Source organism: Tachyglossus aculeatus, chromosome 25 (assembly GCF_015852505.1).
Source record: "Tachyglossus aculeatus isolate mTacAcu1 chromosome 25, mTacAcu1.pri, whole genome shotgun sequence".
NCBI classification, from domain to species: Eukaryota; Metazoa; Chordata; class Mammalia; order Monotremata; family Tachyglossidae; genus Tachyglossus; species Tachyglossus aculeatus.
The window spans coordinates 2,224,869-2,242,976 of record NC_052090.1 but is presented as its reverse complement, the minus strand read 5'-3'; the positions used below and the strand labels follow the sequence as shown (position 1 = coordinate 2,242,976).

The window sequence follows — 18,108 nt, the reverse complement described above, 5'->3', positions numbered from 1 at the left end:
AAGAGCCTTATAGGTAGGGTATGGGTTATGTGCTTCTGTTGCACCTTCCCATGTGCTTCTTATAGAATTCTCTAGAACAGAAGGGCAAATTCTAAATGCTTGATGGGTGCTTTTAGAAAAAATTGCAGGAACCAAAAAGATTCCTGCCCTACTTAATCATTTGGATAGCTTCTGGAAGGCCCAGTATTTTAAGATTCCAAATCGTATCAATCAGAAGTATCTCTGCTCAAAATTATGCCTTCGCACAGAACCAGATGGGATGTGACCCCAGCTGAGTGCAGCAGCAGCAGCTGTTGCTTCTCTCCAGACCAGAACTGTAGACAGATGTCGACCTTCTTGATGGAGTGTGGGAACTGTGGAATTCCCACAGACCCTAGCACTACTGTGCGATAATGTCACCCCAATGGAGTGAGCCACTACACGTAGCCCTAGCAAACCACCAAAGATCAGACAGGAAACAAGTACATTACACATGTAAAGGCACGTGAAGAACTCAGGGAAAAATGAGCTGCTTTTCTACGCTGGCCAGGTGGAAATCACAGCACTGACCGGCAAGCTTCAGGCCCTCGCCCATCAGGAGGAAGAGTCATATGTCTTCAGTTCACATATTTCTACTGAATCCCATAATACTCTACAAATTCAGTGTCCTCCTTTAATTTCTATTGCAAGAATTGCCTGAGGTTGACTGATGACATTCTTCTAACAGGAAATAGCCCATTCTCAGGGGGGAAGAAGGCACTTTTTCTAGACCCTACATGATAGAACATATCTTAGCCTGTTAGACTTAGTATTATATCGCCAAGAATTCCAATCTCAATTGCTTTAAGGTCACTTTAAAAACAACAACCCTATAAACAAATCATCAGCTCGATTATTTAAAAGAACTCTTCACCCATGCTCCTTAAAGAAAAAGTTCAATCGAGCCTCTCTCAAAGCCATAGTTTTATCACTATCATCATTTTAAGTAAAAGGATAAGCGTAAAATAAAAAACCCTAATAGGTGCCCTTAACCAACTTTCGCTCAAGGAAAATGAACATATTATAAAATCAGCAATTCCAGAAGCTTTGTTTTCAGTTAGGTGTTGTTCTTCCAATGTTACTATCTAACTGGATAGAAAGCAATGGGAAAAGGTTTGTGGCCCACACCTAAAGTCTTGGGCAAGGTGCACAGTTTTTCTTAATACAGATCTCACCAAGAATGTAACCTCCACATTATGGGAGAACTAAGTGCATTAGAAAGTGTTCTGAAGGTATTTTTACACTGTATGTTTATTTTTTCCAAATCGCAAACTCTAAAGTAGGTAATTTTTAGTAATGTTAAAAATAATTCTAACTAAATTTACAATAGAAGCAGCACAGCCAAGCATGGGCTTGGGAGTCAGAGTACATGGGTTCTAATCCCAGTTCTGCCAATTGTTTGCTCTGTGACCTTGGGTAAGTCACAACTTCTCTGTGCCTCAGTTCTCCTATTCTCCCTCCTACTTAAAACTGTGAGCCCCACGTGGGACAAGAACTGTGCCCAACCTAATTAAACTTTACGTCAGCGTTTAGAACAGTTTTTGACACATAGTAAATGATTGAGAAACATCATAAAAAAGTCAAATGGGATCTAGAAGATCTGTCCTACTTCTGAGGAAAATGAGGAATTTTGAAAGTTAAAATGCATTTGCTTGATAAATAACGATAATAATAACAGTGATAATAATGGCATTTGTCAAGCACTTACTATGTGCCAAACACTACATTAGGCACTGGGGTAGGTACAAGTTAATCAGGTTGGACACAGTCCCTGTTCCTCATGGGGCTCACAGTCCTAGGTGGGGGAGGGGAGAAGGGAAGGGAGAACAGGTATTTCACTCCATTTAACAGAAGAGGATCTGACCCGGCCTTGATTACTGTATCAGCTTCCTTGCCTTAATTCTCTTCCCACTTCACTTCACCCAGCTGCCTGGATCATTTTTCTACAAAAACGTTCATTTAATATTTCCCCACTCAAGAACTTCCAGTGGTTGCCCATCCACCTCCGCATCAAACGGAAACTCCTTACTATTGATTTTAAAAGCACTCAATCACCTTGCCCTCTCCTTCCTCACCTCACTGCTCACCAACTACAGTCCAGCCCACACACACTTCACTCCTCTAATGCTAACCTTCTCACCGTACGTTGATCTCATCTATCCTGCGGCCGACCTTTGTCCACATCCTTCCTCTGGCCTGGAACACCCTCCCTCTTCATACCGACCCAAAATTATTCCCCCCACCTTCAAAGCCTTATTGAAGGGACATCTCCTCCTTCCCTGACTCAGCCCTCCTTTCCTCTTCTCCCACTCCCTTCTGCATCACCTTGATTTGCTCTCTATTAACGCCTCCCTCAGCCCCACAGGACTTATTCATTCAGTCAATCGTATTTATTGAGTACTTACAGTGTGCACAGCACTGTACTAAGCACTTGGGAGAATACAATATAACAATAAACAGACTACAACGAGCTCACAATCTCATCCGTAATTTAATGGTGGTCTCCCCCTCTAGAATGTAAGCTTGCTGTGGGCAGGGAATGTCTGTTATATTGTTATAGTCTACTCTCCCAAGTGCTTAGTACAAAATTCTGCACACAGTAAGCGCTCAATAAATACAACTGATTGATGAGGAAACTGAGGCACAGAGAAGTTAAGTGACTTGTCTAAAAATCCTACAGCAGGCATGTAATAATAATAGTAGTATTAATTGTGGTGTTTGTTAAGTGCTTACTATGTGCCAGGCACTGTACTAAGTGCTGAGGGAGATACAAGGTTATCAGGTTGGACACAGTCCCTGTCCCACATGGGTGGGGCTCGCAATCTTAATCCTCATTTTCCAGATGAGGTCACTGAGGCATAGAGAAGTGAAGTGACTTGCCCAAGGTCACAGGGCAGACAAATGGCACGGCCAGGATTAGAACCAGGTCCTCTGACTCCCGGGCCTGTACGTTTTCCACTTGGCTTCACTGCTTCTAACAACTAACAGAACAGCAGGACATCCTACACTTAAATTTCACGAGGCATGAAAAAGGAATCTCAGGATGAAAAAGTCTACACTAAATGACCACACATCACCCAGTAGTATTTACTGCCTGTATGCAGAGACTATACTAAGTAGTCGGGAAAGTACAATGGAATCAGGTGGAAACAGTCCCCACCCTCAGGGAGTTGTCAGTCTAGCAGAAGACCCGTTATCACTCCCTGCACAACACAAAGGATGTTGTAAGATAAAGGCTCAGGTGATGCCAAGTAACTCATGTGAAGCAAGTTGTTGCCAACTTGTACTTCCCAAGCGCTTAGTACAGTGCTCTGCACACAGCAAGCGCTCAATAAATAACGACTGAATGAATGAATGAATGAACAAGGTGGGAAGATTTACAATAATTGGGATAAACCATCGAGAAGAGATATGATCACAGAAGGGTTTGAAGATGGGGAGATTTGTGGTCTGTTATACCTGAAGGAGAACGGAGTTATAGGCAGGATGAAGGGCACGAGGGAGGTGGCAGAAGAAATGAGAAAAGACCACAGTGAGTGAATCAATTTGAGACGAATGAAGATTATGAACTGGGGTCTAGGGGAAGAAGAGAGGACATTAGAAAGGAGAGAGCTGACTGCTTTAAAGCCAACACTTAAGTGCTTCCGTTTCACCTGGAGAGGAATGGGAAGTCACTGGAGGCTTCTGAAGAGTAGAGAGACAGGTGCAGTACAATATTTTAGAAAAACAATCCAGGCAGCAGAGTGACGTATGGACTGGAGGCATGGAGAACACGAGGAGGTTGATAAAGTAAGAGGTTAAGCAGGCAATGACAAGAGCCAGCATGATGAACTCTGTTGAATTCTTGTGAAGACATGCATGCATACATAACCAAAGTGCATTTTTCACAAAGGAGCCACATGCCAGAAGCGGAAAAAGTCAACTCTGATGCCCCAAATAAGGGCAAAGAGGAAGTGGCATGGTTGATTCTACAGGACATGTGGTGGGGAGAGGGAAGTGAGCAAAGATAATCCTTGCACTGTCATCTCATTGTGGGCAGGGAATACGTCTACCAACTCTGCTGCACTGTGCTCCCCCAAGGCCTTAGTTAATATCTCGGCACACAGCAAGTGCCCAATAAATCCAACTGATTAGTGCGTCATCAGTCTTTGTACTACCTCTATCGAGAGACGGATATCTCAACACAGAGTTGAGTGGAAATGGATCTGCATGTTATGCAATTATTCATTGATTTCATGGTCTTACCACTGGTCCTGTTTTTCTTCCTCCTGCTGCCACCATTTCTAAATACTTAGTGTCTTCCACCTGCCAGGGCAGGAAATGTATCTCTGGTCTCTGTTACAGTACATGGTGCCGTGCAAAGTAGGCACTTAGTAAATGTCACTGACTGATTGCAGATTTGCCTGCCCTGAAGCAGGGCAACCAACAAAAGGAAAAGCATGTGAACTGAACAATCGGATGTGGACAGTGCCAAGTGAATAAGTCACTCAGACAGTTGGGAATTTACTATAACATTCTGGCATGATCCTATTCTTAGATCACCTCAAAAAATATTACTGAACTGATTATGTAGGTGAAGGAAATTTCTCTGGAAGTTTTGCATTTTCAAATACAAATTAAAATCAGGTCACACTTTGTTCTAAATTTGCAGAGCCAATAGGAGATGATTAATGGGCAACTCAGGTGGAGCAGTTTTAACAAAATCAGTTCTAGGCATAAGTCATTTCAATTACATTTTCTTAGACTTTTCAAAAAACTTGACAAGTTTGATTTTAACAGAAACACGACCTCCAGTGAAGCAACGTTAGCATGACACCCTTTAAGCCTATCAGAAAATTACATTTGCACAACTAGAGTCAAGGTACTTACACTCTTTATCTTGAGGTTTCCCCAGTCTTCATCCTGTTTTAAATAGAAAAGAAAGCAGATTGTTTTAAGTGATTTATTTGGCAGTACTGAAGCACCCACTCTATGTGCAGCATTGCACTAAACATCAGCAGTTGAATCAAATTATACTCTACACTAAACTCAATTTTATGCTCCTTAAACTGCTTTCAAACTCTGCTCTGACAAATAGCTCTTTTCTCTCTACTAGACAGCTGAGCAAATCCTCTAGGAACCTGCCATGGCCTCCTCATGGTGATCCCGCAGCTCCTAGCATGCTCCCAACTCCCTGTGGCTGGCAAGGCCGTATGCCCTGCGGAGTGCTGCCTCGACTTCTCTCTCCACCAGGCTTTCCATGCGACTCCTCGTGGCCGCCGCCTTCCCACTTCAGCATTAGGAAAGCGGTGTGGCCTAGGGGAAGGAGTACAGACCTGGCTTGGTTCTAATCCCAGCTTGGCCACTTGTCTGCTGTGTGACCTTGGATAAGTCACTTAGCTTCTCTGTACCTCAGTTTCCTTATTCATTACATGGGGGTTAAGTCTGCGAACCCCTTATGGGACAGGGTCTGGGTCAGACTTGATTATCTTGTATATACCCCAGTACTTGGTAAAATGCTTGGCGCAAAGTAGCACTCAACGAGTACCATAAAATTTAACAAAGAAAACAAACCAACCAACAAAAAAAAAATACATCCGGGGCCCTCGGCATCCTCCTCCTCTACGAGATCACTTCACTGCTTTCCTGGAAACCCTTACCAGCCCTCCTGGTCACCAAGGAACCTCCATCCCAGCCTGTCTAACACCAGCCTGGTGGGGTAGAGAAAAGCAGCCGCGGTCCAGTGCCGTCTCCACAAAACCTCAGCAAGGTTGTGACTGCAGAATTTGAGTGCCGAGCAGCCTGAAATTTTGCTCCTCTAGCCACAGTACCCTACTAAGCTTTGTGTTTGGATTTCATGTTGTCTCAGTGTTTTGTTGCATCACTCCTTCTGTGTCTGCCACCGACTGGGACTCTATCCCAAGGACCACATTCATTGAATCATATTTATTGAGCGCTTACTGTGTGCACAGCACTGTACATAGCGCTCGGAAAGTACAATTCAGGAACAGATAGCGACAACCCCTACCCAACAATGGGCTCACCGTCTAGAAGGGGAAGACAGACAGCAAAACAAAACAAGTAGACGGTGTCTGCGAAATAAACAGAATTATTCCCACCCGATTTGTGCTCAGTACCATTGCTGCTACTAAAATATTTGTTGCAATAGCTTCCTACCAATAATATCGCTACCCACCAAGAAAGGGATGAAAAATGAAACTTCACTTCATTTAAGAAGGGAGTCTCTCAAAATGTGGTCTACAGGGAACTTCTAGGTGGCTGCCCCCCAATCCTTCACCTTTGGGAAGGAAGGTCCCCATGGGCCCACTTCTAGTCCCATTTTTGGAATGGGGGTGGGGGTTGTCACAGGCACCTACTCCATACGTGGCATGCCCAGGGAATCAAGGGCAGGCAGGAGGCCCTCTTTAATCAATGAACACTTGGGTACAGAATATTACTGTAATCTCTGGAGAAGAGTACAACAGAATTCACAGACGTAACCCCTCCCCTCAAGTAACTTGCTATCCAGCAGGAAGGGCAGGGAGGAGGGCACTGTCACTAACATAAACTACAGGTAGGAGGAGGCAATACAGTATAAAGTTTATATACATAAGCACAAAGGAGAGGTACTAGTTCCCAAGTGCTTGGGTGACGCAGAAGTGCTGAAGCAGTAATAACAATGGTGTTTATTACACACTTACTGTGTGCAGAGCACTGTACTAAGCACCGGGGAAAAAAATACAGAGAGGGGAATTATACAAGGTCCCTGTCCCCTCAAGGGGCTCATGAGAGGTATATATGTGGAGAAATGAGAGATTAAGCCCCTGGTGAAGATGGAGAGAAGTGGATTTGCCAAATATGAAGCGGGAGGGAGCTCCGGGCAATGGGGACCACTTGTCCGATGGATAAGGCAACTGACTTTGGATCAATCCCTTCGTGGTTAGGTTTTGGAAGCAGTGTGGTTTAGTGGCTAGAGCAAGGGCCTCGGAGTCAGAAGGTTCTATTCCCGGCTCTGCCACATGTCTGTTGCGTGACCTTCGGCAAGTCACTTAACTTCTCTGGGCCTCAGTTACCTCATCTGTAAAATGGGGATTGAGAGTATGAGCTCCACGTGGGTCAGGGACTGTGTCCAACCTGATTTGCCTGTATCCATACAGTGCCTGGCACATAGCAAGCGCTTAACAAATATCACAACATTATTATTATTATTGTTAAAGTGGAAGGGAGTGATCAAGAGGTCAGTGCAGGAAAGCTGAAAAGAGACATAATGAGATTAACTTGAAAGGGGAACCAACCAAGCCTGCGAGCTGAAGCGCAGTGAGAGGAGAAAGTGGAGAAGTAGTCGGGAGAGAGCTGATGGAGGGCCTGAAAGTCGATGATTAGGAGTTTCTGCTGGATGTGGAGAGAAATGGAGACTCACTGAAGGTTTCTGAGGACTGGGGAGCAGTGAGCAGAACACCTTCGCAGACTGTAATGATGGAGGACCTCTACTTTAGGGATATAAAAAACTCAGCAGTATGGGGAAGCACAGAATCCCTTCTTCACTGTTAGTGTTCTTAGTCTAACTTGGGTGAGAGAAAAGCAGAAATGTGGTCTGCCGAAAGGCCAAAGGGACTTTCTCCAATGCCCTCCAGCCCCCCGTGAGACAGGAACAGGAAAACTCCAACCCCCAGTTTCCTGGGGCACCAGGATTCCTCTCTCTAGGAAGGCCAGCTGCCACTTCAATATCAGATGGCTGCTTTTGGCTGGTTCGTTCCCTGTCAGGTACAAAAGGCACTGGACGCCTCTTACTTCTAAGGCCCCAGCCCCCCTCAGGCTCAGCTTCTGTGGCTATGTTCCATGGTCCAGAAGTGGTGCTTGTTTTTACAAGAACCTGGGAAGGGAATAGAATAGCTCTGAAGCAACGGAGGGAGCCAGAGGTGACTTGCCTCCTTTCCCTGCACCCCACCACCATGCAGCCTCATTACTACACAGATTCTACATTCCCGTCTGCATCAGGTAGAAGCTCCTGGCAATTGGCTCAAAGGCCTACAATCCGAATTCTCCTCTCATTTTATCTACTCATCTCTTCTACACCCTACCTGGCACTCTTCGTGCTTCTTCTGTTGGAGTGTACTCTGTAAGGGCTTAGTACACTGCTCTGCACATAGTAAATGCTCAATACCACTGATTGATTAATTCCAGATAACCTACTCTCTTGTGTCTCATTCTGGGTTCTCCCCAACCAACACTACCCTCTCATTTCCAAAGACAGCTTCAAATAAATACCCCAGACTGAGCCGCCCTTTTTCCTCTCCTCCTCCCCATCCCCCCGCCCTACCTCCTTCCCCTCCCCACAGCACTTGTATATATTTGTACAGGTTTATTACTCTATTTTACTTGTACATATTCACTATTCTATTTATTTTGTTAATGATGTGCATATAGCTTTAATTCTATTTGTTCGGACAATTTTGACACCTATCTACATGTTTTGTTTTGTTGTCTGTCTCCCCCTTCTAGACTGTGAGCCTGCTGTTGGGTAGGAACCGTCTCTATATGTTGCCAATTTGTACTTCCCAAGCACTTAGTACTTCCCAAGTACTCTGCACACAGTAAGTGCTCAGTAAATATGACTGAATGAATGAATGAATCCACTGACTGGCTCCAAGCATTTCTGAAGTCACATCTCCTCCAGAAGCCCTTCTCTGATTAATAATAACTGTGGTATTTGTTAAGCACTTACTCTGTGCCAGGCACTGTACTAAGAACTGGGGTGGACACCAGCAGATTAGGCTGGAAACAGTCCCTTATCCCACATGGGCCGGACATTCTTAATCCCCATTTTACAGATGAGGTAACTGAGGTAGAGAAGTGAAGTGACTTGCCCAGGGTCACATAGCAGACAAGTGGAGGGGCTGGGATTATTATGTAGGCCTAATTTCTCTTCTCCCCAAACTGCATTACCCAACCCCTACATCAGCACTTCGGAAACACCTAACTAGGTCCAACTTCCCGATAGCAGCTAGTTTTATATACTTTATTACTTTACTATAAAGAAGCAGCGTGATTTAGTGGAAAGAGCACAGGTTTAGGAGTCGGACTTCACGAGTTCTGATCCTGACTCCGCCACTTAGCAGCTGTGTGACTTTGGGCCAGTCACTTGACTTCTCTGTGCTTCAGTTACCTTACCTGTAAAATGGGGATTAAGACAGTGAGCCCCACATGGGACAAACCAATTACTATGTATCTACCCCCATGCTTAGAACAGTGCTTGGCACATAATAAGCACTTAAATACTATCATTATTATTATTACTATTTTCTCTCCCAGGACAGGGACTGTTTCCTACCTCTACTGTACTCTCCCAAGATTGTACAGTCTCTGCATACAGTAAGTGTTCAATAAATACTATTCACTGATTACTTCTGTGCCCTTAAAGAGCACAGCCCTCGGAGTCAGAGGACCTGGGCTCTAATCCCAGCTCTGCACCCTTAGGCAAGTCACTTCACTTGGAAACAGCATGGCTCCATGGAAAGAGCAAAGGCTTCGGAGTCAGAGGTCATGGGTTCAAATCCCAGCTCCGCCAACTGTCAGCTGTGTGACCTTGGGCAAGTCACTTAGCTTCTCTGTGCCTCAGTTACCTCATCAGTAAAATGGAGATTAAGACTGTGAGCCCCATGTGGGACAATCTGATCACCTTGTATCCTCCCCAGAGCTTAAAACAGTGCTCTGCACATAGTAAGCACTTAACAAATGCCATTATTTTTTCTTCACTTCTCTGTGCCTCAGTTACCTCATCTGTAAAGTGGAGAATCCAATATCTGTTCACCATTCCGCTTAGACTGTGAGCCCCATTTGGTACGGGGACTATGTCCAACCTGATCAGCTTGTAGCTACCCCGGAGTTTAGCACATGTTAACTGCTTAAGGAATACCACAATCACCATCATCGTAAATACTAATAGTAACTTGAACAAAGACCCTTTTGATGTGTCCTTATGATGTACTACTTCTGCAACATACACTAGGTTGCCTCACTGGGTCAGTTAGAGTATCCGTAAATTTTAAGTGCTACCAGTGGTCATCCGGCCCCTCTCTGACCCTAAATTACATCAGGGAGCCCTAGGACCAGGTACTTGGAATTCAGGATTCTGCTTTAACAGGGCCTTGCATTTCATGTAGTAGTGGGGAATAGAATGTCAACCCTCTCCTTGACCCCCTCCAATCTGGCTTCTGTCCCCTACACTCCACCCAAACAGCCTTCTCACAGGTCACCAATGGCCTTCTTGCCAAATCCAACAGCTCCTACTCTATCCTAATCCTCCTTGACCTCTCAGCTGCCTTCGACACTGTGGATCATCCCCTTCTCCTCAACCCTGGCTTCACAGACTCCGTCCTCTCCTGGTTCTCCTCATCCCTCCCACCGTTCATTCTCAGTCTCCTTTGCGGGCTCCTCCTCCCCCTCTCATCCCCTTATTGTAGGGGTTCCTCAAGGGTCAGTTCTTGGTCCCCTTCTGTTCTCTATTTACACTCACTCCCACGGCTTCAACTATCATCTCTACGCCGATGACACCCAAATCTAGTTCTCTGCCCCTGATCTCTCTCCCGCTCTCCAGACTCATATCTCCTCCTGCCTTCAGGACATCTCCATCTGGATGTCTGCCCACCATCTAAAACTCAGTATGTCCAAGACTGAACTCCTTATCTTCCCTTCCAAACCCTACCCTCTCCCTTTTCTGTCACTGTAGACGGCACTACCATCCTTTCTGTCTCACAAGACCGCAACCTCGGTGTCATACTCGACTCCGCTCTCTCGTTCACCCCACACATCCAATCCGTCACCAAAACCTGCCGGCCTCACCTCCACAGCATTGCCAAGATCCGCCCTTTCCTCTCCATCCAAACTGCTACCTTGCTGGTTCAACCTGTCATCCTATCCCAACTGGATTACTGCATCAGCCTCCTCTCTTATCTCCCATCCTCCTGTCTCTCCCCACTTCAGTCTATACTTCACGCTGCTGCCCGGATCATCTTTGTGCAGAAACGCTCTGGGCATGTTACTCCCCTCCTCAAAAATCTCCAGTGGCTGCCAGTCAATCTACGCAACAGGCAAAAACTCCTCACTCTCGGCTTCAAGGCTCTCCATCACCTCGCCCCCTCCTATCTCACCTCCCTTTTTTCCTTCTCCAGCCCAGCCCGCACCCTCCACTCCTCTGCCGTTAACCTCCTCACTGTACCTCGTTCTCGCCCATCCTGCCGTCGACCCCCGGCCCACATCCTTCCTCTGGCCTGGAATGGCCTCCCTCCACACATCCGCCAAGCTAGCTCTCTTCCTCCCTTCAAAGCCCTACTGAGAGCTCACCTCCTCCAGGAGGCCTTCCCAGACTGAACCCCTTTTCCTCTCCTCCTCCCCATCACCCCCCCGCCCTACCCCCTTCCCCTCCCCGCAGCACTTGTATATACTTGTACAGATTTATTACTCTATTCATTTTACTTGTACATATTTACTATTCTATTTATTTTGTTAATGATGTGCACATAGCTTTAATCCTATTTGTTCTGACGATTTTGACACCTGTCTAAATGTTTTGTTTTGTTGTCTGTCTCCCCCTTCTACACTGTGAGCCCGTTGTTGGGTAGGGACCGCCTCTGTACGTTGTCGACTTGTACTTCCCAAGTGCTTAGTACAGTGCTCTGCACACAGTAAGTGCTCAATAAACACGACTGAATGAATGAATTTCAAGACTACGAAGAATTAAGCGGGATACTACTGTTAAGTGGATAGAGGAAATATGTACAGTTGGTGGTGCCCATATTTGGGGGGGGTGTAGATCCAAATTTTAACAGCAAGGAATGAAAACGTCATGGCTGAACAGGCAATAGCTAAGGGTTTGTGGAAACTTTCTACGAGATACCTGCACCTCTTTCTCTCTACTTTCTGCCTGCTCCAACCTGCCCCTAAGTAGCTGTCAGCTTCTCGGACCTCGGGGCTCCTTCACTGGGCTCTACTCGTTTTGCTGAAGTGCTTGTCGCGCCTATCCCTCCTCACTCACCTGGACAGACAAGCAGGCACTGCAGGCTGAGAAGGACAGACAAGCACCAGGAGAGGACCAAAATACACCCGCGGATCGGATCCACCCTGACAAGTGATGTGCGGAAGGGGTTGGGCTTCGAGCTCTTACACCCCTCCCACACCCTCCTGTCATCCCGACAGCCTAGGGAAGAGAGGGACCTGCGGTGAGACCTGTGGGCCGCCACACTCTCACTGAAGCAATCGTCTTTCCTCGAGCCAGCGTATAAAGTATCTCTCATACACTTTATGTGTAGACACATAAAAAACGTCCTAAAAGAATTTCTCAGCTGTACAAAACTCCCCTTTAAATGCAAAATGAGCAACACTCAACGGGACATGGCTCCACGCGGAAAAGACTTTTATTTAATTTTACCTTCAGAGTTCCTCCTTTCACCATAACTTTCTGTCTGGCTGGCTGGACTCCGGTCAGTGCAAAAAGCTGGGCCTTGAACACCATGGGAGGTTCGTCGGTATTCAGCTCCACACCGTCAAACTTCTCCTTCCCCCATTTCACATTAACTGCAAATAAAGAGTTCGGCTCATCTGTCTGCTTTAGTACATTCCTCATGGGGAGTTAGCTCCGGGCCCTGTATTATTTCCCGTAAGACCAAGTTACAGGGTAGAACTTAGAGGAGCTGGTTCACAGGGAAAGGAGGAGACCCTGAAGAGGGAAAATAAATAAGCAATTCCCGGCTGGCATGAGTGGATGTGTCAAAAAAAATCAGCCTGATGGGTGTCCCCGAAGGCCCTCGTGCCTCCTACTTCTTTGAAATAACAGAAAATAAATAATTTCAAGTGTTAGCTGAGCCGTTGGTTCAACATTTCCACCAGAATCCTGGTCAAAGTGACAAGAACCAAATCCTACTTAATGCAAGACAAAAAGCATTTCATTCCCCTCCCCACCCACACACCCAATTTTAGGAGAACCGGTGTCACTGGCCGAATGATCTCGACTGCTGAGATCACCGTGGGGAAATTGGTCAAAAGCCCGCTGGTGATAGAGAAGCGGCGTGGCTCAGTGGAAAGAGCCCGGGCTTTGGAGCCGGTGGTCATGGGTTCAAATCCCGACTCTGCCAACTGTCAGCTGTGTGACTTTGGGCAAGTCGCTTAACTTCTCCGGGCCTCAGTTACCTCATCTGTAAACTGGGTTTTGAGACTGTGAGTCCCCCGTGGGACAACCTGATAATAATAATAATAATAATAATGGCATTTGTTAAGCGCTTACTATGTGCAAAGCACTGTTCTAAGCGCTGGGGGGATACAAGGTGATCAGGTTGTCCCACGTGGGGCTCATAGTCTTAATCCCCATTTTCCAGTTGAGGGAACTGAGGCTCAGAGAAGTTAAGTGACTTGCCCAAGGTCACACAGCAGACGTGGCGGAGCGGGATTCGAAGCCATTACCTCTGACTCCAAAGCCCGGGCTCTTTCCACTGAGCCATGCTGCTTGTAACCACCCCAGCGCTTAGAGCCCACTGTTGGGTAGGGGCCGTCTCTATATGTTGCCATCTTGTACTTCCCAAGCGCTTAGTACAGTGCTCTGCGCACAGTAAGCGCTTAATAAATGTCATTATTATTATGTGCCCCTTTCAACTTGGGGATCAAAATCTGCGGTGCAACGCTGAGCCGGCGGATTGTTAAAACCCAACCCCGGGGCCGCCCCGTACGCGTTTCCAGAGGGCCGGTGCGGCACAATAAAGCACCTGTATATATGTATATGTTTGTATATATCTATTACTCTATTTATTTATTTATTTATTTTACTTGTACGTATCTATTCTATTAATTTTATTTTGTTAGTATGTTTGGTTTTGTTCCGTCTCCCCCTTTTAGACTGCGAGCCCACTGTTGGGTAGGGACTGTCTATGTTGCTGACTTGTACTTCCCAAGCAGTTAGTACAGTGCTCTGCACACAGTAAGCGCTCAATAAATACGATTGATTGATTGACTGATGGCATTTATTAAGCGCTTACTATATGCAAAGCACTGTTCTGCCGCTAATCTCCTCACCGTGCCTTGTTCTCGCCTGTCCTGCCATTGACCCCCGGCCCACGTCCTCCCCCGGGCCTGGAATGGCCTCCCTCTGCCCATCCGCCAAACTAGCTCTCTTCCTCCCTTCAAGGCCCTACTGAGAGCTCCCCTCCTCCAGGAGGCCTTCCCAGACTGAGCCCCTTCCTCCCTTTCCCCCTCGTCCCCCTCTCCATCCCCCCCCATCTTACCTCCTTCCCTTCCCCACAGCACCTGTATATATGTTTGTACCCTTCAAGGCCCTCCCGAGAGCTCCCCTCCTCCAGGAGGCCTTCCCAGACTGAGCCCCTTCCGAGCCCGGGCTTTGGAGTCAGAGGTCATGGGCTCGAATCCCGACTCCGCCACATGTCTGCTCTGTGACCTTGGGCAAGTTACTTAACTTCTCTGAGCCTCGGTTACCTCATCTGTCAAATGGGGATTAAGATTGTGAGCCCCACGTGGGCCAACTTGATCACCTGGTGTCCCCCCCAGCGCTTTGAACAGTGCTCTGCACATAGTAAGCGCTTAATAAATGCCATTAGTATTATTATTCCTCTCCCCCTCTCCATCCCCCATCTTACCTCCTTCCCTTCCCCACAGCACCTCTATATATGTTTGTATATATTTATTACTCCATTTATCTTGTTCATATCTACCCTATTTATTTCATTTTGTCAGTATGTTTGGTTTTGTTCTGTCTCCCCCTTCTAGACTGTGAGCCCGCTGTTGGGTAGGGCCTGTCTCTCTGTGCGGCCGACTTGGACTTCCCAAGCGCTCAGTACAGTGCTGTGCACACAGTAAGCGCTCGATAAATCATCAATCATCAATAGTATTTATTGAGCGCTTACAATGTGCAGAGCACTGTACTAAGCGCTTGGAAAGTCCAAATTGGCAACATATAGAGACAGTCCCTACCCAACAGTGGGTTCACAGTCTAAAAGGGGGAGACAGAGAACAAAACCAAACGTGCTAACAAAATAAAATAAATAGGATAGATATGTACAAGTAAAATAAATAAATAGAGTGATAAATATGTACAAACATATATACAGGTGCTGTGGGGAAGGGAAGGAGGTAAGATGGGGGGATGGAGGGGGGATGAGGGGGAGAGGAAGGAAGGGGCTCAGTCTTCGGGGGGTCGCGTAACAGGCAGAAACTCCTCACCCTGGGCTTCAAGGCTGTCCATCCCCTCGCCCCCTCCTACCTCACCTCCCTTCTCTCCTTCTCCAGCCCAGCCCGCACCCTCCGTTCCTCCGCCGCTAATCTCCTCACCGTTAGGCCTCATTCTCGCCTGTCCCGCCATCGACCCCCGGCCCACGTCCACCCCCGGGCTTGGAATGCCCTCCCTCTGCCCATCCGCCAAGCTCGCTCTCTTCCTCCCTTCAAGGCCCTCCTGAGAGCTCACCTCCTCCAGGAGGCCTTCCCAGACTGAGCCCCTTCCTTCCTCTCCCCCTCGTCCCCCTCTCCATCCCCCCCATCTTACCTCCTTCCCTTTCCCACAGCACCTGTATATATGTATATATGCTTGTACATATTTTTTACTCTATTTATTTATTTTATTTGTCCATATCTATCCTATTTATTTTATTTTGTTAGTCTGTTTGGTTTTGTTCCCTGTCTCCCCCTTCTAGACTGGGAGCCCACTGTTGGGTAGGGACTGTCTCTCTATGTTGCCAACTTGTACTGCCCAAGCGCTTAGTACAGTGCTCCGCACATAGTAAGCGCTCAATAAATACGATTGATGCTGATTACTCTACTTATTTATTTATTTTATTTGTACATATCTATCCTATTTATTTTGTTAGTACGTTTGGTTTTGTTCCCTGTCTCCCCCTTTTAGACTGGGAGCCCACTGTTGGGTAGGGACTGTCTCTCTATGTTGCCAACTTGTACTGCCCAAGCGCTTAGTACAGTGCTCCGCCCATAGTAAGCGCTCGATAAATACGATTGATGATGATTACCCTACTTATTTATTTATTTTATTTGTCCATATCTATCCTATTTATTTTATTTGGTTAGCACGTTTGGTTTTGTTCTCTGTCTCCCCCTTTTAGACTGGGAGCCCACTGTTGGGTAGGGACTGTCTCTCTATGTTGCCAACTTGTACTGCCCAAGCGCTTAGTACAGTGCTCCGCACATAGTAAGCGCTCAATAAATACGATTGATGCTGATTACTTATTTATTTATTTTATTTGTACATATCTATCCTATTTATTTTATTTTGTTAGCACGTTTGGTTTTGTTCTCTGTCTCCCCCTTCTAGACTGGGAGCCCACTGATGGGTAGGGACTGTCTCTATACGTTGCCCACTTGGACTTCCCAAGCGCTTACTACGGTGCTCCGCACATAGTAAGCGCTCGATCAATGCGATTGATGATGATGATTGATTGATTGATGGTATAATTACCCCCGGCCCACGTCCTCCCCCGGGCCCGGAATGCTCTCCCTCTGCCCCTCCGCCAAGCTCGCTCTCTTCCTCCCTTCAAGGCCCTGCTGAGAGCTCCCCTCCTCCAGGAGGCCTTCCCACACTGAGCCCCTTCCCTCCTCTCCCCCTCGTCCCCCTCTCCATCCCCCCATCTTACCTCCTTCCCTTCCCCACAGCACCTGTATATATGTATATATGGTTGTACATATTTATTACTCTATTTATTTATCTTACTTGTACATTTCTATCCTATTTATTTTATTTCGTTGGTACGTTTGGTTCTGTTCTCCGTCTCCCCCTTCTAGACTGGGAGCCCGCTGTTGGGTAGGGACTGTCTCTGTGTGTTGCCAATTTGTACTGCCCAAGCGCTTAGTACAGTGCTCTGCACATAGGAAGCGCTCGATAAATACGATTGATTGATTGACTGATTGATCCGCCAAGCTAACAATCTTCCTCCCTTCAAGGCCCTGCTGAGAGCTCCCCTCCTCCAGGAGGCCTTCCCAGACTGAGCCCCTTCCTTCCTCTCCCCCCCCGCCCCCCTCTCCATCCCCCCCATCTTACCTCCTTCCCTTCCCCACAGCCCCTGTATATATGGTTGTACATATTTATTACTCTATTTATTTATTTATTTTACTTGTACATTTCTATCCTATTTATTTTATTTCGTTGGTATGTTTGGTTCTGTTCTCCGTCTCCCCCTTCTAGATTGGGAGCCCGCTGTTGGGTAGGGACTGTCTCTGTGTGTTGCCAATTTGTACTGCCCAAGCGCTTAGTACAGTGCTCCGCACATAGGAAGCGCTCGATAAATACGATTGATTGATTGGTTGATTGATTGATTAAGCGCTTGCTAGGGGCCAAGCAGTGTTGCAAGGGCACGGGGCGGGCGCCGCACGTGGGTGAGGCCCCTTCGGGCCTGCCGACGGCGGGGCCCCGCAGAGGCCCGGGGCGGGCGGGGCGGGCGGGGCTCCCCGGGGCCTGCGGGGGACCGAAGGAGGAAGGGAAGGAGGGAAGGAGGGAAGGAGGGAAGGCTCCGGGCCGGTCTCACCTGAGAACAGCGGCATGGCGGGGCGAGGCGGGCGCGGGGGCCGCTCTGCGGCTCATTCACAGCGGCCCCCGGCGATGGCGCGCCGCGGCACGGAGAGGAGGGGGGGGGGCGGGGCGGGGCGGCGGGAGGCTCCGGTGCGGGGCGGGGGAGGGGGGCACCGGAACTCGGGGGGCGGGCACCGGAAAGAGCAAGGCCCCGCGGTTGCCGTGACGCGGCAGTCAATCAATCAGTCAATCAATCAATCGTATTTATTGAGCGCTTCCTATGTGCAGGGCACTGGACTAAGCGCTTGGGAAGTCCAAGTTGGCAACACATAGAGACAGTCCCTACCCAACGGCGGGCTCCCAGTCTAAAAGGGGGAGACGGAGAACAGAACCAAACGTACCAACAGAATAAAATAAATAGGATAGAAATGTACAAGTAAAATAAGTAAATAAATAGAGTAATAAATATGTACAACCATATATCCATATATGCAGGTGCTGTGGGGAAGGGAAGGAGGGAAGATGGGGGGATGGAGAGGGGGACGAGGGGGAGAGGAAGGAAGGGGCTCAGGCTGGGAAGGCCTCCTGGAGGAGGGGAG

General features: G+C 47.5%; 1 protein-coding gene across 1 annotated transcript in view; it reads right to left on the bottom strand.

Annotated features, from left to right (window-relative positions):
- Positions 1–17,614, bottom strand: part of USP14 (ubiquitin specific peptidase 14) — a 38,443-nt gene extending 20,829 nt beyond the window's left edge. Inside the window, exons 1-3 of the mRNA XM_038766717.1 lie at positions 17,526–17,614; positions 12,425–12,570; positions 4,888–4,920 (exon numbers count right to left, since the gene is read on the bottom strand). Coding sequence (XP_038622645.1) covers positions 4,888–4,920; positions 12,425–12,570; positions 17,526–17,541 — 195 coding nt within the window. The 5' untranslated portion in view covers positions 17,542–17,614. The remainder of the gene's footprint in view (positions 1–4,887; positions 4,921–12,424; positions 12,571–17,525) is intronic.
- Between the last annotated feature and the right edge of the window lie 494 nt (positions 17,615–18,108).